Here is a 24776-nt window from a genome sequence, read left to right as displayed (position 1 = left end):
ATGTAACCTTTTATTTTTTCTCTTTTCTCATTGAGAGAACTGTTATGTGTTAAAACCTAATAAAATCAAATTTAAAAAAGAAATGGGATGGGTTTGAGATGGGGATAAGACAATGCAGATATACTATGGGTCACAATTCTTCTTATTAATACTCACAGGATAAGTTATTAAATTGGACCGTCAGTTCTGGTCATGGATTGGATCTGGTCTAGGAAGAACAGCACATCAGTCACGGGATCGGGTCAGCTAGGCTGGTCACTTGATTTGCACAGGATCAGCCCTCCTAGTCTGTGGGTATTTCAATCAGCTGGATAGCGAGTTCCTCAGGCAAGCCTAATGGTAGCAAGCCATAGAATTTGAGGATACTGGTTCAAAAGGCCTTCTCGCACGACAGCGCTTCACGGGTTGCAAGAATAAGTTTGAAGATTTAGGCCTTGCAGAAAGTCAATAGTTCTCAACTGCTTGCAAGAGTCTTGGCATCTGGATCTGGAAAAATGTTAAAGCTGGATGTAGAATGCTGGATCGGAGTGCTTCGCCGGAATCAGGAAAGTGAATGAATCGGTGAGTCCCTATGTGTTGTCAGCTGTCTCTATTTATGCTTTAAAATGATATCACAAAGTGGGTGTAAGGGCCGGGTTAGCTAAGCCTGCCCCTGTAAATTGGGATTCGGTCAAAACTTTATCTCTGCCTTGCATTTGAGTGATTGTATCAAGGCCGGGTGATGTCACATATTATGGTTTGCTTTACAGTTCTTAGAAACCTCCCCTCAGCCACTGGTCTCAAAATCGGAATTTATACTAAATACATATTTCTTCATTGGTCACCTTTACACAAATCACACACACAGATGCCATATTTTATGTAGCATATGTTCCTCAAAATCTTGCAGCTGTAGGATCTTGTTTCAACTTTCTATAGAATTTTGTCCTTTTTGCTATGAACACAGTTTTCAAACTTTATGCAAATGTCCACACATGTGTGTTTTTAACATAGGGATGTGTGTACATTTTCACAATTCTAGGGTTCATATATTTCACATAAAACCACATATATTGCCATTCCTGTCCAGAGCATGTTACACGGTTCTGCCGCCTCTTAAAAAGTGCAGCCAAAAGTTAGACTAACAGATATGTCCTTTGTATATTTTTCACCAGTTTGAATCATAAGTTCTGAGTCTTTAAAAATTGTTCTTTGTTCGTGCTTAACAGCAAATGGTACACCCCTTTTTCTCTCCCTTTAGTCCAGGAGCATCCCCCTCCTTGTTTGTTTTTCCAGGAGCCATTTACGACCCTCTCACACCTCCGTTTCCTAGGCCGAAGGGCCTGCTATTGTTCATTCTCTTTCTGTAGACAAGAGTCTGGGCTAACCCACAATTAGCACCTCCCCGTGAGTTCCAGCTGAGAGGATATCCATCCCCCTGGGAGAAACCCGTTTGTCCACTTCCAAAGGGTTGCAGCTCAGCCAAGCTACTTTATTCTTAATTAAAAATCCAGGAAAAACCAAACTTGTTGCATCAAACATGAATACATTACTTTCTTAGCTTTAGCTCTGTGGGATAAAAAGCAACTGAGATCTTTTTAGCCACAATCCTTTTTATGTTTGCTGATCCGGCAGACTTTTTAGTTTAGATAACTTTAACCTTTCATTAGTAACTCATCTGACAGCTGTCATTCAGGAAGCCCAGGATGCTGCACCCAGATTCTGACAGGAGCTGTCAGTTTACAGACAATCCAGTTTATCTGAAGGAACTGTTTTGCTCTGCACATTAGGACTTTGTATGTTCGCAATGCTTCATATGATTACATACATTTTAGCACCAAGCAAGATTTTGGATGTTGAGAAGTGTTGTGTTAAAGGCATTTTGGATTTTTTAGCACAAAGCAAATGTCATTTATAGGCACATTTTGGAGTTTCATTTGCAAAGCGCTGCTTCTCTCTCTGCACTCTGTTTGCTGGTCATGGAGCCCACTGGCACATTTTCTGCAGTGTGTGGTCTATTTCACCACACATACACCATGGGGGCAGGTTGTGCATCAATCTTTTTGTGTGCTTAAGGACGTGGTTTTTGTAGGTTTTTTGGTAGGTTTTTGGCATGCACAAGAGTTTTGCCGCCATGTTGCAGTTCCTTGCACCATACTATCAGGGTGATGCCGCATAGCATAGTGGAGTGGGTGAATACATCCCACAGTCTTGAGGCTAGTTGAGCCTAAGGGAGGAAGGCGTCATTAGGGGGCCTTCACTGTCTCGATGAAAACCGGGTCAGCACAGCTGCAGGGCTTTACAGGTACTTCAGGGGTTCTTGAAGGTGCTGCTGGCGTCTTTGCTCGTCTTCTGCTTCAGATTCCTTGTTCCAGTGGTCAACACTGCCTGTAGTCCAAAAATCCTCGCCTTATATGCTGGAACCCATTCATTCACTACCATGGAGCTGTAAATTACCTGGGTGTTGGCTGTCCTCCAGCACAGCCAGCCGCCCAGTTAGAATCGGTTTTAGCCAGGCACACCTAAAGACAAAGGACAGCAAAGTTTCAGACTCCTCCCTCACTTCCTGCCTTCCAAGACACACTGGAGCCTGGGCGGCTTCAGGGTTGAAGTCCGCCAAAGGCAAAACTCAGTGCTTCTATTTCATCATACTCCTGCATACTCCATCACAGTCCTTTGACCTAATTCTTCGTCTTAGTCCTTTGTCCTAGTCCTTCTGCTCTACCATAATCTTTTGCCCCACTCTATCCTTTATCTTAATTCCAGTCTTTCTCCTTTGCCATATGCTGGCTGGTAAACTGGTTCTGAGTCTTGGTACAGCACAATATTATTTATAAAGCAATGTGCGCCTTCTTTCACATGGCCTCATATATCATGTATGTCTATGTTCAATTTTCAGTGGTACGGCCCTACTTTTGGCCCTTTCATTAACAGATTATTAGGCATTAAACATTTTGTTGGCTGTCTTTCATGCTTCTATGGGGCATTTATTTAATTATTTATTTATTACATTTATATAGTGTGCAGGCAGCCCAGGGGCATTGTGGCGCTGTTACTTGTAGGGGAACTTAGTTACAGGTACAGGTACAGGTTGTGCCATGGGTTACAGTAAGGCAAGGTCCTGTGTTAAGCGATGATGATGAGGAGTATCATACACCATAATACATCATAAATGTTAGTCATGAAAGTTTAAACATGTGGGGTTGGTTAGGTGAACAAGGTAGTTTTCATGGCTTTGCGGAAAGCAATTAATGAGGGTTCAGCTCGCAGAGAGTTGGGAAGGGTGTTCCAATGTAAAGCAGCAAGGTAGGGGAAGCTAGTGCCACCGGCTCTTACTCTTTTTACCATGGGTACGGAGAGCATATTGGCATAGGGTGTCCTGGTGGGTCTTGTGGAGGCGGCCGGGTGGATTCTCTGGGATAGGTACGCTGGGGCTGAGAGGTGGATGCATTTGTGGGAGATGCTTAAACCTTCTGAATAAAATCCTTTCCTTTATGGGGAGCCAGTGGGACGCTTTTCTGGCAGCAGTGATGTGCGGCGGTAGTTGTTAGGGGAGGTGGGGTCAAGTGTAGGTTTTTTTATGAGAGGTCGGACCCATGCTTCCTTGAGGCATGAGGGGACTTTCCCCATGGTGAAGGAGGCATTGACGAAGGCTGTTAGGAAAGGGGCAAGGGTGTCTGAGCAGTCTTTGATGATGGAGGCGGGGCAGGGGTCTCCTTTGCATTGGAGGGTTTGATGTTTTTCATGATGTTGATCATGTCTTTCTCCCGAATGGTTTTGAATGAGAAGGTAGGGGGGGGCCTCTGTGGCTGTGGAAAGGGGGGGTTGGTGGGGCCTTAGGGGGGGTAGGGAGGGCTAGTTTGGTGTTCAGAATTTTGGCTTGGAGAGAGCTGATCTTGTTTTGCATGGCTGTTTGGATGTCATCACACCATGCTTTATCTTTGGTGAAGTTTTGGGGGGTGGGTGTAGGGGTCTCAAGTTTCCTGAATATGGCGAACATTTCCTTGGAGTTTGATTTGGCCTCAGAGATTCTATCTTCAAATGATTTGGCTTTGGCTTTGATGATGGCTTTCTTATAATCATTTGCGAGGGATTTGAAGTTAAGTTTGTCTTTATCATCATGGGATGATTGCCATTGGACTAATGCTGCTCGTTTGTCTGTGCGCAATTTGAGAAGGTCTTGGGTGAACCAGGCATTGGTGTGGCTGGTAGGTTTGGTTTTGCGCGGTTTAAGTGTGGCGATAGCATTGATTGCTGCCGAGAATGCAGAGTCGTAATTCTTGGCAAGAGTTTCTGGGTCGTTGGAGAAATGGGGTCTAAAGGCAGGTCCCTGTAGGAAGGGTAAGAGTCTTTCTTTGGTCAGTTGGCAGCCACTTCTTGTGAGGGCTGGTGGTAAGGGTTGGGGGGGATGGGGTGGAGGTGGGGATGTTGAAGGTGATGGTGTGGTGGACGGTTCACGGGGTGGGTGTATTGCCTGCGACTGTGAGGGGGCAGTTGTGATGGGCTATCCAGTCTAATGATCTGCCTAGGGCATGAGTGGGGTCTGTGATGGTGTTGGCAAATCCTAGAGTGGCTAAAGCTGCGTCAAGTGGTTTGGCAGCAGGGTCTTTGGTGTCATTTAGGCCTAGGTTGATGTTACCGAGGAGAATGGCTTTGGATGATTTATTTAGGTTGTCAGCCAGGAGGTGGGTGAGGGAGGCCTGAAAGTCTCCCAAGGGGCCTGGTGGCCGATAGATGAGGTGTAGGGTGATGGTGCAGTGGTGTGAGATAGTGAGTTTCAATTGAAGATAGTCGCTGTTATTGTTGATGGTTTTGTCTACTTTTCTGATGGTGATCGAGTCTTTGGCTATGAGAGCGACACCACCTCCTGTGGTCAGGCGATCTTGTCTCGTGATGGCATAGCCTTGTGGGAGAGCGAGGGATAGAGCGGGGCCTGAGGCTTCATGTAGCCAGGTCTCAGTGACCATTAGAAGATCTAGATCTATGGTGGTGATGAGGTCGTGGATGTCTAGGGCGTGAGCATTGATGGATCGGGCATGAAGGTGTGTGCCCCTCCGCCTGGCATTATCATGTGCTACGTTTGTTGTGGAGCTGTAAGGACTCCACAAAATATTCTCTTTTAGCAGGCAGCATTGTCACCCGTGCAAATAAAGCACATCCGGGACTGTGTTGCCTACCCCTCAGGGGAGGGGGCGGCCTGTCACACAGCCCCGGGGGTTCCACCTCTACCTGCCAGTAGAGGCGGGCTGCATCTGGAACTTGGGTCTTTTTGGTTATTCAGTGGCTAATTAAAGATTGTTCAGGCCTCCTGCAAACCTTCATGCTTCACTCTGGCTTTGTACAAGAGCAAGTGACTTTGTTTTTGCTACTCGTCTTTGCTGAACTAAACTGCCCCTAAGGGTATTTGCACAAGTGCTGTCAGGGTTTAGGTTGCCTCTCTAGTGTTAAATAAGAGTCCCCTGGGATGTCATCGTGAAGGCAGCATTGTGGTCTATTCCGTTAGCCTTCTGCAGGCATTTGTCTATGGGCACCAGATCAAAGGACAGGCAGTTGTGTGATATTTATTTGTTTAAATAGTTTCCTTCCACCCCTAAGAGATGTATGCTTGGTAATCTCCCGAAAGTATATAGGAACGAGGATGAGACGTTGGAGTAAGTAAATGTCACTCGCCATAGTGATCAGTGTACTCTTCGTCTACAGAGCCTTTTCCTCCATACGCTGAATCATCCATCCCCCAAATAATATATATAGCTAGGCCAATCCCATCTGAAGCGGAGTAATAAGGGGACTGTGGGGCTGGTGTGCATCAAGGCAATGCCCTGCACATGCACTGGCCCCGTCCCCAAATTTTAAATAAGTGTATTTTGCTGAGCAAAAACTTGTCTGGTCCTGTCCCGATGGAACAGAGACTAGTTAGTATGGAACAAAGGGAACTATAAACTAGGACACAGTAGTCATTATGATGAGTAACATTTACTTTATCCCACAGCACAATCTACTAAAATATCTATGTAACAACAAAATTGTATATCATTGGATGAATTTCCTAATGTTCTATGTGAAAATGTAGAATACTGCAGGCTGCACACCAAAAAGACCGATTTTGTCTTTGCCTGATTTGGTGCGGCCCGCAATATTCAGCATATTTCACTTTTTGGGGGTGGTTTCATCTCCTCAACACCCTTCATCCAATCCCCACCCTCTTTCTTTACAACTGAAGGTTTCTTCTCTGCACGCTCTCCTAACAAAACGACATCCCAAATACCCCTCCCATCACACACGGACACAGAGACACACGGACAGAGACACACGGACAGAGACACACGGACAGAGACACACGGACAGAGACACACGGACAGAGAGACACACAAAGACACACACACACACACTCCCAGACACACACACACAAACACACTCCCAGACACACACACACACACACACTCCCAGACACACACACACTCCCAGACACACACACACACACTCCCAGACACACACACACACTCCCAGACACACACACACACACACGCACACTCCCAGACACAGACACAAACACACTACCAGACACAGGGCCTCATAACAACTCAGGCGGTAAGGGGTTTACGGCGCCGTAAATAGCGCCGACCCTTACCGCCTGAGTACGAGGTCCCTTAGCGCCATGGCGGATTTAACACCTGCTTTTAGCAGGTGTTAAAATCCATGGCGCTAAGGGACCATGGAGTTAATTACGCCACCGTAATTTACGGTGGCGTAATTAACGCCTTCCCCACTCCCATTATGCCCTATGGGGCAAAAATGGGAATGGGGAAGGGTAAATGGGGATTGGGGACTTACCGCCCCGCCAAACTCGGAATGGGGCGGTAAGTCATAGTTTACGCCATGGTGGTAAAGTCAAGGCCCAGGCGGTAACTTACCGCCTGGGTCGTAATGAGGCCCACAGACACAAACACACTCCCAGACACAGACAGACACACACACACACACACACTCCCTCCCAGACACAGACACACTCCCAGACATACACACACACTCCCAGACACACACTCATTATCATCCAGCATTCGGAGCGGGCATGAGCCCCTCCTCTCCCTCCAGCGAACCTCGCCCATTCCTCAACGCTGCTGGAGCAGCTGAATATCCCAGATACCAGGCCCTGACCGGCTCTAGGTGAGCTCTTTGCCGCGCTGCTACTGCTACACACTACTGCATCAAGCCGATCAGCTGTAATCCTTTTGACTACATACCACGATCCATTTAATAAGAGCAGCCTGATCATTTGATGGCCACCTACACCAATGCGACCAAAGTGTCCCGTTGCTAAGCTACAAGCTGCAATTTAGCATACGTGTGTCCGCCGGCGAGGCGGAAGCCGGCCCTCTGCCGTGAAGGCCCACGAGGCTAAGGCCCTGTTTTGGACCTGTTTGCGCACTGGTGCGTCGTGCTGCCCACCCCCTGGTCCCTTTCCAACTAAGGTAAGCCAAGTGACTGCTATGCTTCACATACCTTACCAGCTTGCTTGGTAATTGAGTATTACGTTATCTAGCCGGCGACAAACACCTCGCCTGCCCGACTCACCCTCTACCAGGTCGCCTCACCTGCAATCTAACTTCATTAACCTCTCTTCAGCCCACCAAGCTCGACACTAAGCCTAGGCAAGAGGCGAACTATGCTACTGTCGACATCACCAAATGCCCTGCTACCATAGTGTCATCAGACGATTTCACACTGCGTGTGCCACACTAAAATGTAAATCAGTCCCCTTACCACGTCATGCTAATTAGCCTCCATTTCTGCCACATTATGACTATATGTAAGATTAACCTATGTGATGATTTTATGACTGCCTGCCCTGATTATATGCAAGTTTACATTTTATGCACTGTTTACTCAATTGCCTGCCCCGACTGCATGCCAATTTAAACCTATGCACTATCGACTCAACTGCCTGCTCTGATTGTTTGCAAGCATAAACTCTATGCGCTGTTTAATCCATTGCCAATCCCTGATTGTATGCCATTATTACTTATTTGATGTCTGCACTACCTGCCACCTCTCCATGTCATCTCCCCCATGCTAATTGCACACAGACCAGATATAGACTCACTATATACCTGTCACATAACCATTGTTGAGAAAAATGCCTCCTCTTAGTATACGACATATTACAACACCTTGGCTAAGATTGTACTTAGCCATTTGCATCGCAACTACCACCACCTTGATGTCTTGGCCCACCGTTATGACGCCCAAACTACAAAGACAAATATCTGGTAACCCAAGAACCATGACCAAACCGTATCATAAGGACAATATAATTAACACCTGGGGCTGACGAGTCGGCATTGTGGAAAATTGCAAAAACTGCGGAATTTGTTTGCATGCTTTTGTTTTCCGGTATAAGGATAGCAAACTGCAACATACTCGTGCATGGATAGAAATTAGCGATAATTCGTACCGGATTGAGGCCGTCGAAGTTCCTTTCGCTATACCCAGAACTTTTGTCCAGAAGGTGTTCTGAAGCGTGGACCACACCTTCCATGAACAGCCCAATGCATTTTCTGCCCCATACGTTAGTGCTAGTATTACTTTTTGTTGGTAGAATCGCAGGACTACTTAGAGAGAATCTTCCGAATCTTTTCTTTAGCACTAGAGCTTGGTTTGCCAGTTGTTTGCATTTGCGTTTTGTCGCTGTTGTCCATGGATCATCATTGAGACTGGAGCTGATGATCATTCCAAGATATTTTACACTAGATGATATCAGTAGTTTTTTTTGTCCCATGAACCAAGATTGGCTCTTCGTCGTTCTTGTCCAACCGCCTTTAAGATTTTTTAGCACAAGGATTTCACATTTCTTGGTGATAAGTAGAATATTTCCGACCACGTATTGTTGTACTGCATTGATTTTTCTTTGCAGACCAATTGGTGTTAAGTCCAGCAGTATGAGGTCGTCTGCGTACAGGAGCCAACTCAGACTGGATCTGTGCATCTTTGGTGGGAATGGCTTTACGGCCTCGATGGAATTGCCAATGTCCGATATAAACAAACTGAATATCGCAGCTGCCAAAGGCAAACCCTGTTTGACTCCCTTAAATGTTTCGATCGATGATGACAAGGTGCCGGTTTGACCTAATCTTACTCTAATGGAGGTGCTGGTGTGTAGATCTTTTATTGCAGCCAAGAGATCTTCCGGGCAACCCCATGCACTCAATTTCTTCCATAGCAGTTCCTGATCTATCTTATCGAAAGCATAAGAGCAGTCAATGAAGGCAAGATATACAGTTGTTTGTGATCTGATTGCCTCCATTTTCAATAAGTTCAGCAGCAGCAAGTTCAGCGAACAACCGACATGTTTTACCAATCCGGTCTGTCTAATGTCGACATGATTTGACCGTGCAGCCCACTTGACTAACTTGAGTTGTAACATAGTTGCATAGATCTTTCCCAGGACATCAAGTAAGGCAATCGGTCGGTAGTTTTTTGGGCAAGTTCTATTGCTCTTTTTGTACACCGGCACAATCACGGCCGATTTACATGAGTTTGGCGTCTGACCTTGGTCGTTTATTCTCTGAAAGAGTCATGCAGAGGTCGGTCCATAACTCTGGATGTTGCTTGAGCGTGAAGTTTGTCAGACCGTTTGGCCCAGGTGCACGTGAGTTGTTTTAGCTTTGATTATTCTTACAATGTCGTCTTTGGGAAATATTAAGGCCCATTTTGTTTTAGTTGGGGCAGGCAAGTTAGTTGATCTTGTGTTCTTTTTGTATAGATCGTTAAAGTGGGCAATCCACACTGCTTCCGGGACCATGGATACTTGAAGAGCGGCATGGGGAGCTTGTGTATCGTTATTGATGTCCCAAAAATCTCTGGTGTTCTTGATTTGGATACTTTCTAACTTGTGCTCAGAGTCCCTTTGTATCATTGTGCGTTTGTGTGTTTTAATCCAATTGTTATACCGCTGTTTGGCAGCCTTTATTTCTGCTGCACAAGAGGCTTTATCAGCAGTCTGGGCTTGTCGGATTATGCGTCTCATCAACCGTTTTTGTTTCAATATGTCTAGGTCAAAACAATGGAGGCGTTTCATGTTCCAGTGTTTTAAACCGCTGTTGCTTGTTTTAAAGTTGACCAGTAGGCCTGCATATTCAAGCGTGGTTGCATCCCCTCTATATTGTTTGGATATCTGAGCAACCTCTTCCTCAGCCAACCTTAGCCTCACTGTTTGATTCCACTTTGATCTTTTGCGGCCATTTGGGTCCGACATTTTGTGTAAAATTTGCAAATGCCATGATTAACATGTCATGATCGCTACTTTCATTTCAGGTTACTTTCAATGATTTCACCCGTTGATGTAGGTCTGCTGAAACAAATATATAGTCATTTGTGGAACCAGGCTTCCCACTATTCCATGTCAAGGCCGGCGGCATATCACCTTGAGTGTGGCAGTTCAGCATTTGTACGTTTCTTGCACACATTACTTTCATCCGTCGCGACAATAAGTTTTTAGCCAAAGATGTCTTCGAGTGGAAGTGGTCAATATTCAATCCCCACAGAGTATTATAATGGAGCCCTTTTGGTCCATGAGTAAGCGATCTATGATGGTGGAAATTTCGTCGATGAACTCATCTTTCCCCGCTCTTCCGTGATTCCAGTATACGTTAACAATCGTCATTTGTTCCATTACTGGCGATACACGGTCGGTCTCAGTGATTGTTGATTCTTGGATAAACGGAGAGTTGTTTTACGGAATTAGAGATGTCAAAGCCAGATGCGCGTCTTACCAAAGTTATGAGTCCAGCCATAGGACGCCCCTTTTCAAGTCGTATGGCAGGGTTTAATGCAATCTGAAAGTCCAATACTGTCGGGATGTCGCTTAACGAGGTCTCCTGTAAACATGCAATGGACAGGTCACCCAACCACTCACTGTTGAACAAATGTCTAAAGCCTCGCGTATTCCAAGACCCCAATGAACATAACTGGCATTATTGCGATTGATTGCTGTTAAGTGTTGTCGCCAGCCATTGCCAGTTGTGTGCTACTTCATGGCTGAGGCTACTTGTGCGAGTATTGTTCATTAAGTCGTCAGATTTCACATGACCTTGTATGGTTATGCTGATCTGGTTGCTCTCGTCTCGTTGTCCTAAACATCGATCTTTGGCAAACGAGACACGTTTCTTTCCAGTGAAAGACAGATTTTTGTTTTTTATTTTTAGGGCGTCGTCACTTGGAGTCTTACAGGATGACGTGGAAAGTCCAACGGGGCAGTTCGAGGCTACAGTGGATGATCCCATAAGTGAGTCGTGAGGATTTGATATGCGTTCTGCAGAATTTAATGGATCGCCTTGGTCATTTTTTGATGCTACAGGCAGGCCGTCTTGCACCTTATAGACATCAAAGCCTAAAGAGAAAAGGGACACGTTAGCATCCAAAATAGAAGAAACTATTAAGGGAGAGGTTATATGAAGCACCACTTTGTCGTTACGTCGCTCTTCTGGAAATTTCACAATGTGCAGGTCTTCAGAGCAGATGGCACGTAATCCGGGTACCTTGTGTAGTAGTTTTATAATGCTCCTATGATTTAGGATCAGGTTATCAGAGCACTCTAATCGATCGACCAGTAGTCTGACCAGGGGCTGTTGAGGTAGACCCCTGTTCAATGTGCTCCTTCTCGATAAGGAGTTTCCTTTATAATTTCTTATTGATTAATCCTTATATTGTGGCGCTGGCTGCTTTGGATGGTGAGGTGCAGCCCTTTCCTCGCGTCCTTGAGCTTGGCTCTCCCTCAGCTCTCCATCTCCTTGATCTTGGTCTACACTTTGTGATTTGTGTTCGATAATTTCTGTTTATCTCTTGTCATTTAGCCTGCATTGTCAAGAAAATAGGACTCTTTGGCTGCACCGTCTCAGTCAATGGTACTCCCCCCTTAGCGTTTTCATGACTAGACTGTGCAGAGGAAGGCTCTGGAGCCTCCTTATTTGGTACTTCGGTTCCTCGTGTGTGCACTTCGTTTCCATCGACAACAAGTCTTCCCACAATGGGTACTCTTTCAGGTTGGATATCTTTGAGTTTGTCAACGCCAATTTGTGCTTTTGCACTAGACGGGGTAGTGGACTCGATGTCCTTGTATTCAGTGTCATCATAGGTTGACATGTTTAGCAGTTCGGTTGAAATTTCCTGCTCCGTACTCTGTCGGTTAGGTTATCTCCAATTTCTGTAACAGGCAGAGTTAAGGGTGCTTGATTTTGTGTTGGCTTGGACAATGTTTTTTTCTTTTCCGGGGCTAGCACGTGTACCACCTTAATGTTACGAAGGAATTTACGTGCTTCGTTCAGTTTGCCTTTCTTTGCCGGTAAGTTTTTTAGTTTTTTTTCGTTGGGGCACATTCAGTTGTTTCCCGCTGCAAGTGCATAAAGATGTCTCCACCTCCTTGTTAAAGATAGGGAATAGAGTTGGAGCTGTGTTTGGAATGGAATTGCTCCCAACCTGATTTGAATCCTCCGTCTGGCATTGCATGGTAGATGTAGATCCAACTTGAAAATCTCCTTGCGCTAAGTTTGCAGAGCTTTTTGCTTGTTCAAAAGCGGTGTGAAAAGATAGGTCGCCAATTTCGATAATTGGTATTGTATGTTGACTTAATACCTCCTTTCTCAGTGGTAGGCTTGTTATCCTGGGTGACGAGCTGTTTGTCATATTGTTGTTAACAGGCAAGCTGGGGGGTTCGGTGGTTAAGGTCTGGACCTGTAACTTCTCAATAGGAGGTTTAGCGATCGACTGTAGTTGGCTGGGCGTTGTTACAGTCAAACAGTCAGGTGGATTTGGGGTGTCACCACTGTCACCTGTGCCATAGTTCCCTTCGTCTGTCGTCAGTCGTGTGCAAACGTTGGATCTGTTACCATTTGCCATTAATGGTGATCTTTTTCCGTCCCATTTAAAAAGTGCAAGTGCTTCTTTTGCAACTTCGGCAAACAGTTTTTTATCGACTGCGTCAATACTCCTTTGCTTGTTTATAAACTTGTGTAGCTCATCCAGTTGTTTTGTAACCTCAAGTTGCTTTTTATTTGTATGACCACATATTTGTTCTAGGTTTACTACTTTAGAGTTTAGTAAAGCCACGACAGTAGTCAAGTCTCTGGTAGCCTCATGTAGATGCACATACAGCTTTACGAATGGGGCTAATGTAATGGTTAATGTAGATAGCATCAGTTCTTGCAAGTCCGTAGTTGACATTGCAATGTTTGGTGCTGAACTGTGTGCCGTTGCTTTGGGGCAATTGGACGCTCTGCCAGTACTGGCTCTATTCCTTTTAATTTTCGGGAATGGACGTTCTATGAAGGAGTCGTCAGTGGTCTCATCATAGTCAGAGTCAGTGTCTGAGTTGTCCCTGCTCAACAACTGTGGCATTTTTATGTTTGTGGCACTATTGAGTTGATCCGCAGTTCTTTTTGATGCTTAGCCGTTTCTGGGACAGAGGTGGTAAGCCAGTTAAATCAAGAGGAGGCGCGGTCTGCATGACTTTTGTAGACATTTTTGCGCTTTTGCGAGGAACACTCAGTGCTGAATCTTCACAGGGTTCTGTTATCCTCGTATTGTTACGTTTTAACGAGGTTTTCACCGCTTCAATGTTGTTTTCTGGTAATGTGTTAGGTTTGTTGATTTTACAGGCTTTGTTCAAGGTGATTAGGTTGTGAAGCACGTCATTTACAATGTGCAGAGAGTCACAACGCGCATTGTGTTTATTAAATGAAACCGACATCACAGGGTTGACATTCGTGCCTGTATGGGGGTCACAAGGCTGGTCCGCAACCCGGCCGCCGAATGTCTCTTCAGCTGGATTTGGTGTATGTCGATTTTCGGAGCCTCCAGCAGCTGACTCCGATTCGTGAGAAGGGGCTAATGGGCGGGCCGTCGATAGGCGTGCTAGCACTCAGAGGCAACAAAGCACAGGTGCCAGCATCGATCGATCGATCGACGCTCAACTGGGCTAGACTGTCACGGCGGCTCCCTGCGTCGGGCAGAACACACAGTCGAGTCATCCAGGGCTCCACAGTGTTGCCAACCTAGCGACTTTCTCGCTATATTTAGCGAGAAAGTACGCCCCCCTAGCGACTTTTTTATAAAAAAGCGGCTAGCGAGAAATCTAGCTACTTTTTTCAATTGGTTTGGAGACTTGCTCATTTATGCAAGTTTCCAAACCAATTGAAAAAAGTGCTGTAATTCGCCCGTTTTCTAACGGGAGTAATGTAAAAACACACAAATAACTTAAAAGGGAGGTGTTAAAAGGGGAGGGGGCCACAGTAAAACACACTTATAACTTAAAAGGGAGGTGTTAAAAGGGGAGGGGGCCACAGTAAAAGCCATAAATCGCAGGGGGAAAGAGGAGGTAATTATGCAAATTGGGCAGTGACGTCATCTAGCTACTTCTGGCGACTTCTAGGGGAGCCAATAGCTACTTTCTTCACTGAGGAGTTGGCAACACTGGGGCTCCAGTCTCCCGCTCCGACTCAATGCACGGCACAGGCTGCGAACGCCCACCCCCATCGGTCGCAGAGTCATGGCACACCAGAGGTAACATTGTGTGGTTTTCTGTGCAAGCCGGAATAATACCAGTATTTGATGAGTCTCGTGCCCCATGTGCCTCATGTGCTCACAATGCTCCCAATGCTTCGGGTGCTGAATTACGTTGCTCTGGTGAGGCTCCTAAATGTGTGTTTTGCATTGAGTCTTGCTGCACACGTGTGTTGGGTGTTGAGTTTTCACTAAATACGTAGTCTACAAGTTTAGCATGTGTTTTTGATGCGCTAACGGTGGCAGACATTTGCATGTGTGAAAGTATTTCGGTGTCTTCACTCGTTGATGCACAAGAGTAGTAATTACTTTCTTTAGTCTGCCGACTCCGTTGAAGCACTGCTCTTCGATTTGGAACAGAGTTCTCACGTTTTTTCTGAGCACGTGTTTTTGGTGAGGACATCACAGGCAACGTACTTAGTTGGGGACTGTCGGATATGTTTTCCAGCGCCTCGCAACTCGCCAAACAGTAGAGTCCACAGCCCTTTGGTCCTCAGGGCTTAGTCCCACAAGACTATATTCAAATATAAAGCTCTCCTAACTGTACCTCTTTGCAACGATTCAAGTTCATGCCAGTAACGCCTCAAGAAGTAGTAAAAATCATAGCCTCCCTCAAACCATCTGATTGTAAAGGAGACGACTGCCAGCCAGCATCATCAAGGATTCAGCTAACATCTTGGCTCCCTTCATCACATCACTTATCAATGCCTCCTTCAATACTTTCTCTGTACCTACCAACCTGAAGAACTCTTGGGTACTGCCCCTCCTAAATAAAAAAAAGAAATCCCTCGACCCTAATATACCCACTAACTTTAGAACTATCACCACGGTACAATTCCTGTTGAGGATTATAGACAAAGCTGCCTACAATCAGATACAAAAATGTGTTGAGTCTAACAAACTATTAGGCCTCCGTCAATCAGGCTTCATGGCACTGAAGCAGCCCTGATTGACTTAAAAATGCAAATAGATGACCTTAAAGATAGAGGAAACTCAGCTCTACTACTGGATCTCTCTCCAGCCTTTGACTTAGTTGACCATAAGATCCTATGCAACCACCTCTCCACCACGTCACACTTCTCACCTGAAGCCACAGCTTGGATTAACTCATTCCTAAGCAATAGGTCGATGAGTGTTCTCGGCTTCTGCAGCCGCAACCCCGATTCCAATTACATGCGGAGTCCCACAAGGATCATGTTTATCTCCCACCATACAACGCATTTACCAAACCATTGTTTGATGACCTAGGTCATTTGGGTTTCACCTCCACAAACTATGCCGATGACACCCAGATCCTGATCCCACTAACAGGTGACTATGCTAAAGACCTAGCCCTGATTAACTAAATGTACCTCATCATTCAGGCATGGATGGCCACACATGGTCTCTGCCTGAATGATGAAAAAACAGAACTACTCTTCTTACCCACCCCAATAGCATCACCAAACTAAGTGAACAATACCAATCATTTAACATCAATGGCAATCTCATCAAAGTTGCCAGCGAAGTAAAAACATTGGGCTTCCATCTTGACTCCTCCCTAAATATGAAAAAGCAGGTCAGCGCCACAGCCTCGGCAAGCACATACACTTCCTCTCAACAAAGAGCTGCATCACATTGGCCATTGATTACTGCAATGGTCTTTATATAGGAGCCAATAAATACATCACTAAGAAATTGCAGATCCTTCAGAACAATGCTCTTGGGACCACATTCAGCATACCCCACAGACAACACATCTCCGCCATAAGAAGAGACCATAATTGACTCTCCATCAAAGAAAAAATCCAACTTAAAACTGCATCCCTAATATTCAAGTGCCTTTATAATGCAACCCTCTTCAGACAAATTCACCTTGAAACATCACGGCAGAATCACTAGCTCTGCCAACTCTGGCTGCCTACAAGTTCCCAGATACAAACTTAAAAAAGCAGGCGGTAACAGCTTCCCTGTCATGGCCGCCCAATTGTGGAACTCTCTCCCACCAAATCTTAGGACGAATCAATCACTCCACAGCTTCAGAAATAAAATGAAGAACTGGTTCATTACCAGGGACGAACCTCTCTAAGCACCCGTCTATCCCTAGAAACACACCTATACAATATTGTACATATGTAATATATTCCCTACTGTATGTATTTTTGTCTTTCAGCCTTTGACTGCTTTACCATGTAACTATGAATAACCTGTATCCTCACTTGTACATATGTTAAATATCTGGTTTTTACCTTTATACTATGTGTAACTAAGAAACTGCATTATCTTGTATTGCGCCCAGATACCCCAGGGTGAGGCACGCATTATAAATAAATGAACTAAATTAAACTAACACCTCAACATACACACAGACACGCCAAAACAAACACACTTACCTGTTTCGGCCGTGTCTTTGGCCTTGCCTTGCCTGTCGGCCATTCAGCCCCTACGTGTACCTGAGCGGTCTGAGAGCAGTCTTTCTAAATTTACCTTTTTCTCATTCGGAAAACAGAATGAGATCTTTTGACTTAATATCTTTTCTATCTATGGAATCTTTCTCTCCCAAGCCTAAATGTATGTTGCTTGACAATCTCTCCAAAATGTTTTTGTTTCACTTCATATGTGATGTTATGAAAAGCCATTGTTTAGTCCTCTTAGTTCATACTCCACATTGCACCCATTGCTGTCTATCAAGAAGTTTAAACATGCATTTCTTAGGACTAAGCACATATTGGTTTATGTATTTTTACAAACATAACATAGATCCATCTGTATGGAAAGATGTTGTGAATAATCCATTATCATTTTTCAGCAATAAACATATGAAAAAAGATATTTAAAATACATTTAGTAGAGGAAATTAGTGTATTTATTGTTGGGTAATCTTAATATCGATTCAAAATATTAGCTGAACCTTGAAGTGGTTTGTGATGATTCATTTTCTCTGTTGCCTTTTTATAATTTTTCCACAGTGTGGCTGCAGACCCAGCTACTGAGTCAGACAAAACCAACAAAGATGGAAAGACCCTTGAAGAAGAGCGGGCAAAAGCCCCTGTCTTGCCATATGGAGTGGATTTGTATTATTGGGGGGAAGATCAGCCAACTGCAGGAAAACTTCTTAAGTAAGTGCATTTCTGGTTCCTTTCTCCTACTAATTCCTCATCTTGTAAAATGGCAGTTGGCACTGACTGGATCTGAAATTGGAGAGCTGGCCATGTGTTTACTGACTTTTCCATGTGGTCCTTGCTATATTTGTCATTATGTTATTTCTGTTATGGCCTCCAGTCCATATCCCTCTTTTATGTTCCCACTCTTACCCTTCAACCACATGGGGATAATTAACTGAATCAAACAATGCTCTTTTGTAAAGGCACATTAAAATAGGACTGCCTCCACTCTGTCATTGCCTACTTTGTATCTTTGAAATGACGCACTGTTTTTCAAATAAACAAAACATTAATTTTGAACCATGGATTTTCAGTTAGCAAAGACTGGCGGCGCTATGTCTAACCAAAATGCGCTCCCAAAACCCATCCCAAATAGGGAAAACTGTTTGGAAAGAAAAGTTGCTCACCATCCCCCCAACCAGCAGCATGAGTTAGCCTTGAAGCTCTGAAGCCATACTCCTATATTATTTAAAGAAAAAAGAAGGAAGCATAAGAAATTCCATTCTTTATTCTAGTCATTAAGTTACTATGACATAGAGATCACTGGATAAGGGACAGTACTTGATACTAAAGAGAATATAGGATAAGGTACCCTTTTCTTTGATTTCCTACACTAGAGGAGATTCAGAGTTGTTTGGGTAGTATATCTTGGCACTTTTCAGCGAACTACCTCGGTTCTGCAGTCTGTGCTTCTGCTGCTCAGTCTGGATCTTTCTTTGGCTCTGTTCTGCTTCTATCAGGAAAGACGCAACTACATTTCGCACCAGATTCTGGGGTTCACAGTGGTGACCAACTCGCATAGAGAATCTACTGCATGCAATAGTGCCAAGAAGCAGCATGCCGCTTTGTGTGTGCCATATAAATCCTCCCACACACTCGCACAGACTGGTACCACCTCGGAGGTCTGGCCTTCTGGGGTGACATGGGGACCCCAGAAGGCCAGATGCCTTAAGGAATCATGTACTTTAACCCTTTTGAAAAATGTTTCACAGCTACATGCTCCCAACTCTACTTCATCACAGTCTTTGCCCAGTTGAAGTTCAGGACCTGATACCCCAATGTTCCGTTTCCTTTTTTTGATGGGAAGCAAGTGTGCATTCACAGCTGTTTCATTCACCAGTCCTTCTATCTACACTGGAGGACTGGACACCCAGCACGTGTAGGTCATATTTTCATCCCGGTATTCTTACTTTGTTATACTTTCATTTGCTCTCAAGGTACTTCTTTTTGTCTATGAAGCATAATAGTAAAATGTTCAGTTTTCAGGTCCTTTCAGTGGCAATTTCCAGCTATGGGCCCTTACATTCTTGTGTATTTGAGCCTAGACCATTTGTGGAACATCTGCTACCTTTACGGTGCACTTTGAATGCACTCGCTTTGAGAACATCTTCAGTGCTGGGAGCACACATTTCTCCCTCAACAAATCACACCCGAGGCTAGTCCCAGCAGAACCAAAAGGACTGTCGCTAGCCTTCTTTATCTTGAGCCACCAGGCAATCAAAAATTTGTAAGACGTCGATTTTAGGAGCCACATTGAACAATTTCTGGACATGTTGCACTGGAGATATCGCGAAACCAGTATCCCTATAGGGCCTGGGTATGATTCAAAGGGCTTTGATGGACATCCAGGCCTCAACTAAAAGCCAGTTTAGTGAGCTGAAGGCTGGGGAAGTGTGGTGCATAGGCTTAAGGACAAGGATCGATCTAGCCAGCTTTCCTCGTCTGACCTTCACTCGGTAAAGCAGGATCTTTGGTAGATTTATGGTACTGCAAGACCTGCTCCAATTTTGCTTTTATTTCCTTGAACAATTTAAATTCTGAAGGGTTGATAATTTTGAAAGAGAGTGGGGATTTGGATGTGGCCGAGTCATCTGGGGCAGAGTGGACATGATGCAACATGCGTGTCTTTATTAGTTTGATCATGTCAAAGAAGAAGGAAGACCCGCCATCTGGCAAGACTTGGGACGGTAATGGGTTTAGACATGCATTTGGCTGAGAGCTCATTTCCCTTCAGTTTCTGAAGACTTCTGCAGATCTGTTGGTGCAAGGTCCGTCAGCGGACAGAGGCCACGTTCCTATTTATGGTAGACAACAAGTAGCCTCGTCTCGCAGAGGCATGTCGGCTTTTTCTCCTGATTCTTAGATTTGCGATTGCAGCGTTAACAGGCTTTGTTTCTTATGTTCATGCGGGCAGGGTTGGTATCGATTAATTTGTTACACTTCCGGAGAGGTTTCTTCTTTTTCTTGACCAGCGAAGTCAAGATCTCGACAACATTGGAGAGCTTTTTACAAAGGATGGCAAGCAAAGTTTCGAGGAAGGAGAGGGTTTCTGCACAAGAGGTAGACTAGGTGAAGGTGGTGCAGAGGCTTGTGTCGATACCCTCTTCATTGGTCATAAGGATATGAACTCTTCACCAGAAAAGGCTGGAAGCAGTGCTTTTACAGGTTTAACCAGATTGCCACTGATCAAGAAGTGGCAACTCCATGGGAGGGCAGTGGTGCCGATGTTTGTGAAAGGTCAAAGACTAAAGAAATAGATTGATGGGGTGTCCACCCCACCATAGATAGCAGCGGAAAGCCAAACCCTAACAGAAAGGGTGCCATATACTTGAGCCTAAAATGTCAGGTCAGACCCAGACGAGAGTAGTGGCTGTAGAGCATTTAAATGTGCACATCTTTCGCAAAACTGCATTCTATGGTGAAGAAATACAGCTTCCAATTTGGCACCATTTTAGAGATGCATGCATGCAACATAGAATATTTGTATTCGTCTCGTCAGCTGACAAAGAATGGCACCATTGGTCCATCTGCAGCCCAAATATTTGAAACAAATGCTCCGACTCAGCAGCCTCAAAACCATTTACTCCTAGAGACGATTGGACAACTGACATCTTCAGTGTTGCCGTCCACCAATGATTAGTCCTCTTTCAACATTCATTTATATGTACAGTAAGCCGTGACACATCACAACATCACTTCTCCCTTTCGATTCACTCAGTCATTCAGCACAACAGGGTCACATCCTTCCCAAACCTCTAGGTTTCATAGATATGTAAATGGTATTTTTTAGACCTAATGTGGGAGGCGAATGCTGCTACATTACTGCGTTTTACTCTGGTTGCTTAAGTAACAGTGCCCACATGGACTTCTCAACTACTGATACCTGAGCTGTAGTTTTATGGTAGTCTGCCAGGAGGTATGGTATTTCCACCAGTTCTTCTACATTTTCATCCTCCATCTCCTCATCCTCCTCCTCCTCAATTCTTATTTCCCAGGCACCTTCAGAGACCTGTCGCTGGGCAGTGATGCAGAGCCATGTGTTCCATTGTCCGTATGAGCATTTTATAAGTAAATTGAAGGGAGTTATGAACTTCTAAGGTAACCCAATTCCAAATGGCCAGTCTCAGAAGAGCGAGTCGTAACATCAGCACTAACATGAAGAGGAAATATATATGCAGAAGGAACTTTGGGAGAGTTATCACTTCACGTAACAAGTAATAAAAGAATATACATGCCTGTTCCCTATGAGACTATTTGACTGTTGAATGAATTATAAAAGAATTATTGAAAGCGCTTAGTCTGAGGTTCCCACCAGTTAAGCAGTTTCCCCTTCCTGAGAGCTCAATTTGGTTCTATCCTAGCTCGCGTGTAAACCTTTTGAGCATGAGAAACTGTATTTTTAGGAGCTCTAACATTTGCAAAATGGGTGCGGCAGAGACGAGCATTTCCCTTGGATGATCCATGTATCAAATTTTAAATGAAAAAGTAGATTCAAGGTTTCTACTTAAAGTCATTAAACATTTTATCTACATTAGTTGGTGTATCTGGTCACTTTCTTGGCAATCACAACTTCTACAGTAGAAAGGGCAAATCACAGCAAACTTATCTTGCAGTACTATGTAAACAGAACTTAAAGAATCTGTAAACCAACCCAGCTCTTAGTAGCATTTGGAAGAAGAAAAGAAGTGCAAGTTATTTTGAAACAAGGCATTGCGAGATGGCTATCACTGCATTAAGTTATGTCACAAGAGAGCAATTACTAGGTGAGTTACATTCAACAAGGAATATTTCACCCCCAACAGCATTGTTGGCAGATATATTACTTTAGGACATCTACATAGCAGTAACTTGGGCAGCGCCACATATGTTAACCTAGCCATATTGCTTGGATATGTAGAATAGGAGAGAAACCTGCTTATTGTGAGAAACCTGAAGGTGTCTCAGCAGCTAGTCCCCGCGATCTGTCATTCAGGTGGCCAGGACACGGCCATCGCTTTTGGATCCAGTTCCTGCGGGTGGACCAGTGTGGGAGGGTCACTTAGATGGGGGTCTTTAGGTAGTGGAAGTGGGACACCGGATGGCGAGATGAGGTATCCCCTTCCCTATAACACCTTTACCCCATCCTACCAGGTAGGATACTTAGGGATTCAACCCCCCTCCCTTTTTCTGACACAAACGCTTTCTCACTGTGAGGGAAAACAGCCGATCCGTATACCTGACATGTCCCAACACGATGGTCAGGCAATTACTGATCATTCTCCAGCATGGGGTCTGGCATGGATTCACATGCTCATGAATATTCCCCGTCATCAGGCTGGAAATCCTTGGTAAAGACAAATTCTGTTTCAGTTTTGTTTCTGAACTGTCTTTCTCCTAATAACCAATCACTGGTCTCTGGGTCATACTGCCCCCAGCCAATGACTGCCTTCTACCTAAGCCCCTCCTCTGGCAGCCATCTTCAGAATTTTATGTACAAGTGTTGGGAGTCCTCATGCTATAGCTCTCGAGCTTTTACTGCGTTTTGCAATTTTCTAAGAGTTTTGCTCTATTTTTTGGTCAATCGAGTCTCAAGCTCCATCGATCCATCAACCGACTAACGGGGACCTGTTTTTCAGTACTTTCTAGGCCCCTAAAGGGCGATTTCTCATTGAGTTTACTTCTTTGAGGATTCCAGAAGTTTCTTGGAGGCCTACACCGCGTGGACAGGGCCAAAGATAAAGGAGACTCAACACCTCTGTTCAGGATTGTTAGGGAGAATTCTCATTATATGGCTAATTTCCCTCACCTAGTGAGTCCCCCAGCAGCTCTGCTGGATTTCTGGAGTTTACCGTTTCCATTGGTAAGAGTGTGGACCTTTTTTACACTCTAACATGTGTTTTGCCATGTCTATTTCTACTGTTTGTGTGATCGTGGGCTCTGGAGTACACCACTCCATGAACCCCACTTTTATGTGTGTTACACAGCACCTTCAGTGCAGTGACACAGGGTTGTCTTTGAGACATCCCACTGACTCCATTTTTCTGGGGCTGACTATTGTCCCCAAGAAAACAGGTTAAGTTGCCATTTACTTTACGTAGTCATTTAAAACTACAGACCCAGTACACCCCATCTTACATGGAGTACTGGAAAGGGCTAACTCCTATCCCTTTTTGTCTGTGCCTCTCTGAGCTTCGTTTTGCTCTTTTAACATTTAGACTTGGCTGGTGGCAGTGGTACCTACCCTAACCTTTCTACCGCGATTATACTATATAAACTTGGTACTGTTCCAGGCTATTATATTAGCCTCGAACATAAACTCGCTTGACCAAATACTCTTTCTTTTGGCTCCGGTTGGGTTTATTCGCCATTTCTTTTTGTTAAAGTCCTTCTTGAGTTTTACTTTGCGTGGCAAACTAGGTTTGCCTTCTTTGTTCACCGTCTTGTGGCGGGCTACTCCCAAGAAGCCCTTCTTTTGGCGCCTGGTTTTCTAGGTGGGCTGAATGTGAGGGAGGGGTGTAGTCACCCCCTGCACAGGGTATCCTTGGAAACCCAAGTCACACTTTGTCGTGATTGGCTGAGGTGATTGGCTGAGGTGGTTGTCTGGGCCGGTCAACCCCCCTGCTGTGTGATTGACAGCCATGCTGTGTGAATGGGACATTTTTGCATAAAAGGCAGGACTCTTGGGCTGGAAGTCAGAGTCGCCACTGGAACTGCACGGAACCGAAGATAAGCGGAGAAGAAGACGGCTGCTACAACTACTGAGTCCCGGTGAAGCCCTGCTGCAGTCCTGAGCTAGCTACCCTTCAACGACAAGAGAAGATCCAGTCCGGAGTCTTCTTCCCTTGAGCCTGGTGGGATCAACCAGGTTTGTTGGAGCATAGGAGTCATAGGAGCACAGGAGTCCGATTAAGAACAGGGCAGCACCAGCGTCTCTAGTGACGCCTGCATCAGCGCCTTTTGTGATGCCCAAAACCCAAGAGAGGATTTAGTGGACTCCTGCATGCTAGTCCCCAGGTCCGTAGGGCAGGCTTCATGTTGTGCTGTGGAGACAACCTCTGGTGATGGGAGCACCTGCAAACATAAACAGAGGGGGTACAAACCCAGTAAATATTCTACACTCAGTGAAATCGCTGAAAGGTCAGCCCGCCGAACAAGACACCATGGTTACATTAACTGATCTAGTGATCTAGTGCGCAAACAGTCTTCTGCGTCCAGACCAAAGCTTTCAACATATGACCCTGTATCCCAAAGGCTGCCGCTTAAAGTGGGCTCTGGTCAAAATTCCTCAGATGGAAAAGTCTAAACAGGCATCAATTTCACAATCACAGACACACACGTCGACACAAGCGTCCAATCAAACAGAATCTCCTTCACATACACGGAAACAGCTGTCGAAACAGATGGAGACTGTTTCCAAAGCATTTTAGTAAACCAGGGCTACTTCCCATTATCTAGGACTCGGCACAAAAAGGCCTATATTGACTCAGAGGAAGTGGTGTTCGCTTTAAATGGAAACACAATCCACAGGTGCATGGACAAAAGAACGTTTTGAAACCACAATGTTAATATCTTAGTAAAACACAGAAAAATACAAAAATGTATTTCACAGGGTGAGGGTGAGCCACCATCAAAAGCACCTAAAATAGAACAGGTAACCCCTCAAACAGTAATTAAAGGAATAGTTCAATCAAAAATGTTATTGGCTCAAAAGATGGGCCATGATCAAAAATATACATAAAAATATTTATTAAGAAAGTTCCTATGTAAACTTTTGAGCAAATGAGGCTCAAAGCCAGACATTTCAAACACTAGGAGGCATCCATTTTGTGAAATGGATTAGGC

General features: G+C 44.8%; 1 protein-coding gene across 4 annotated transcripts in view; it reads left to right on the top strand.

Annotated features, from left to right (window-relative positions):
* Window positions 1-24776, top strand: part of UVSSA (UV stimulated scaffold protein A) — a 765945-nt gene that overhangs the window by 422232 nt on the left and 318937 nt on the right. For all 4 annotated transcript variants that reach the window (XM_069632154.1, XM_069632155.1, XM_069632156.1 and 1 more), the window contains one exon: window positions 17481-17630. In XM_069632154.1, the coding sequence (XP_069488255.1) occupies window positions 17481-17630 (150 nt within the window). The remainder of the gene's footprint in view (window positions 1-17480; window positions 17631-24776) is intronic.

The sequence above is a fragment of the Ambystoma mexicanum genome, chromosome 6q, assembly GCF_040938575.1.
Source record: "Ambystoma mexicanum isolate Mex_15411 chromosome 6q, UKY_AmexF1_1, whole genome shotgun sequence".
NCBI classification, from domain to species: domain Eukaryota; kingdom Metazoa; phylum Chordata; class Amphibia; order Caudata; family Ambystomatidae; genus Ambystoma; species Ambystoma mexicanum.
This window is presented reverse-complemented; position numbering and strand designations above follow the sequence as displayed.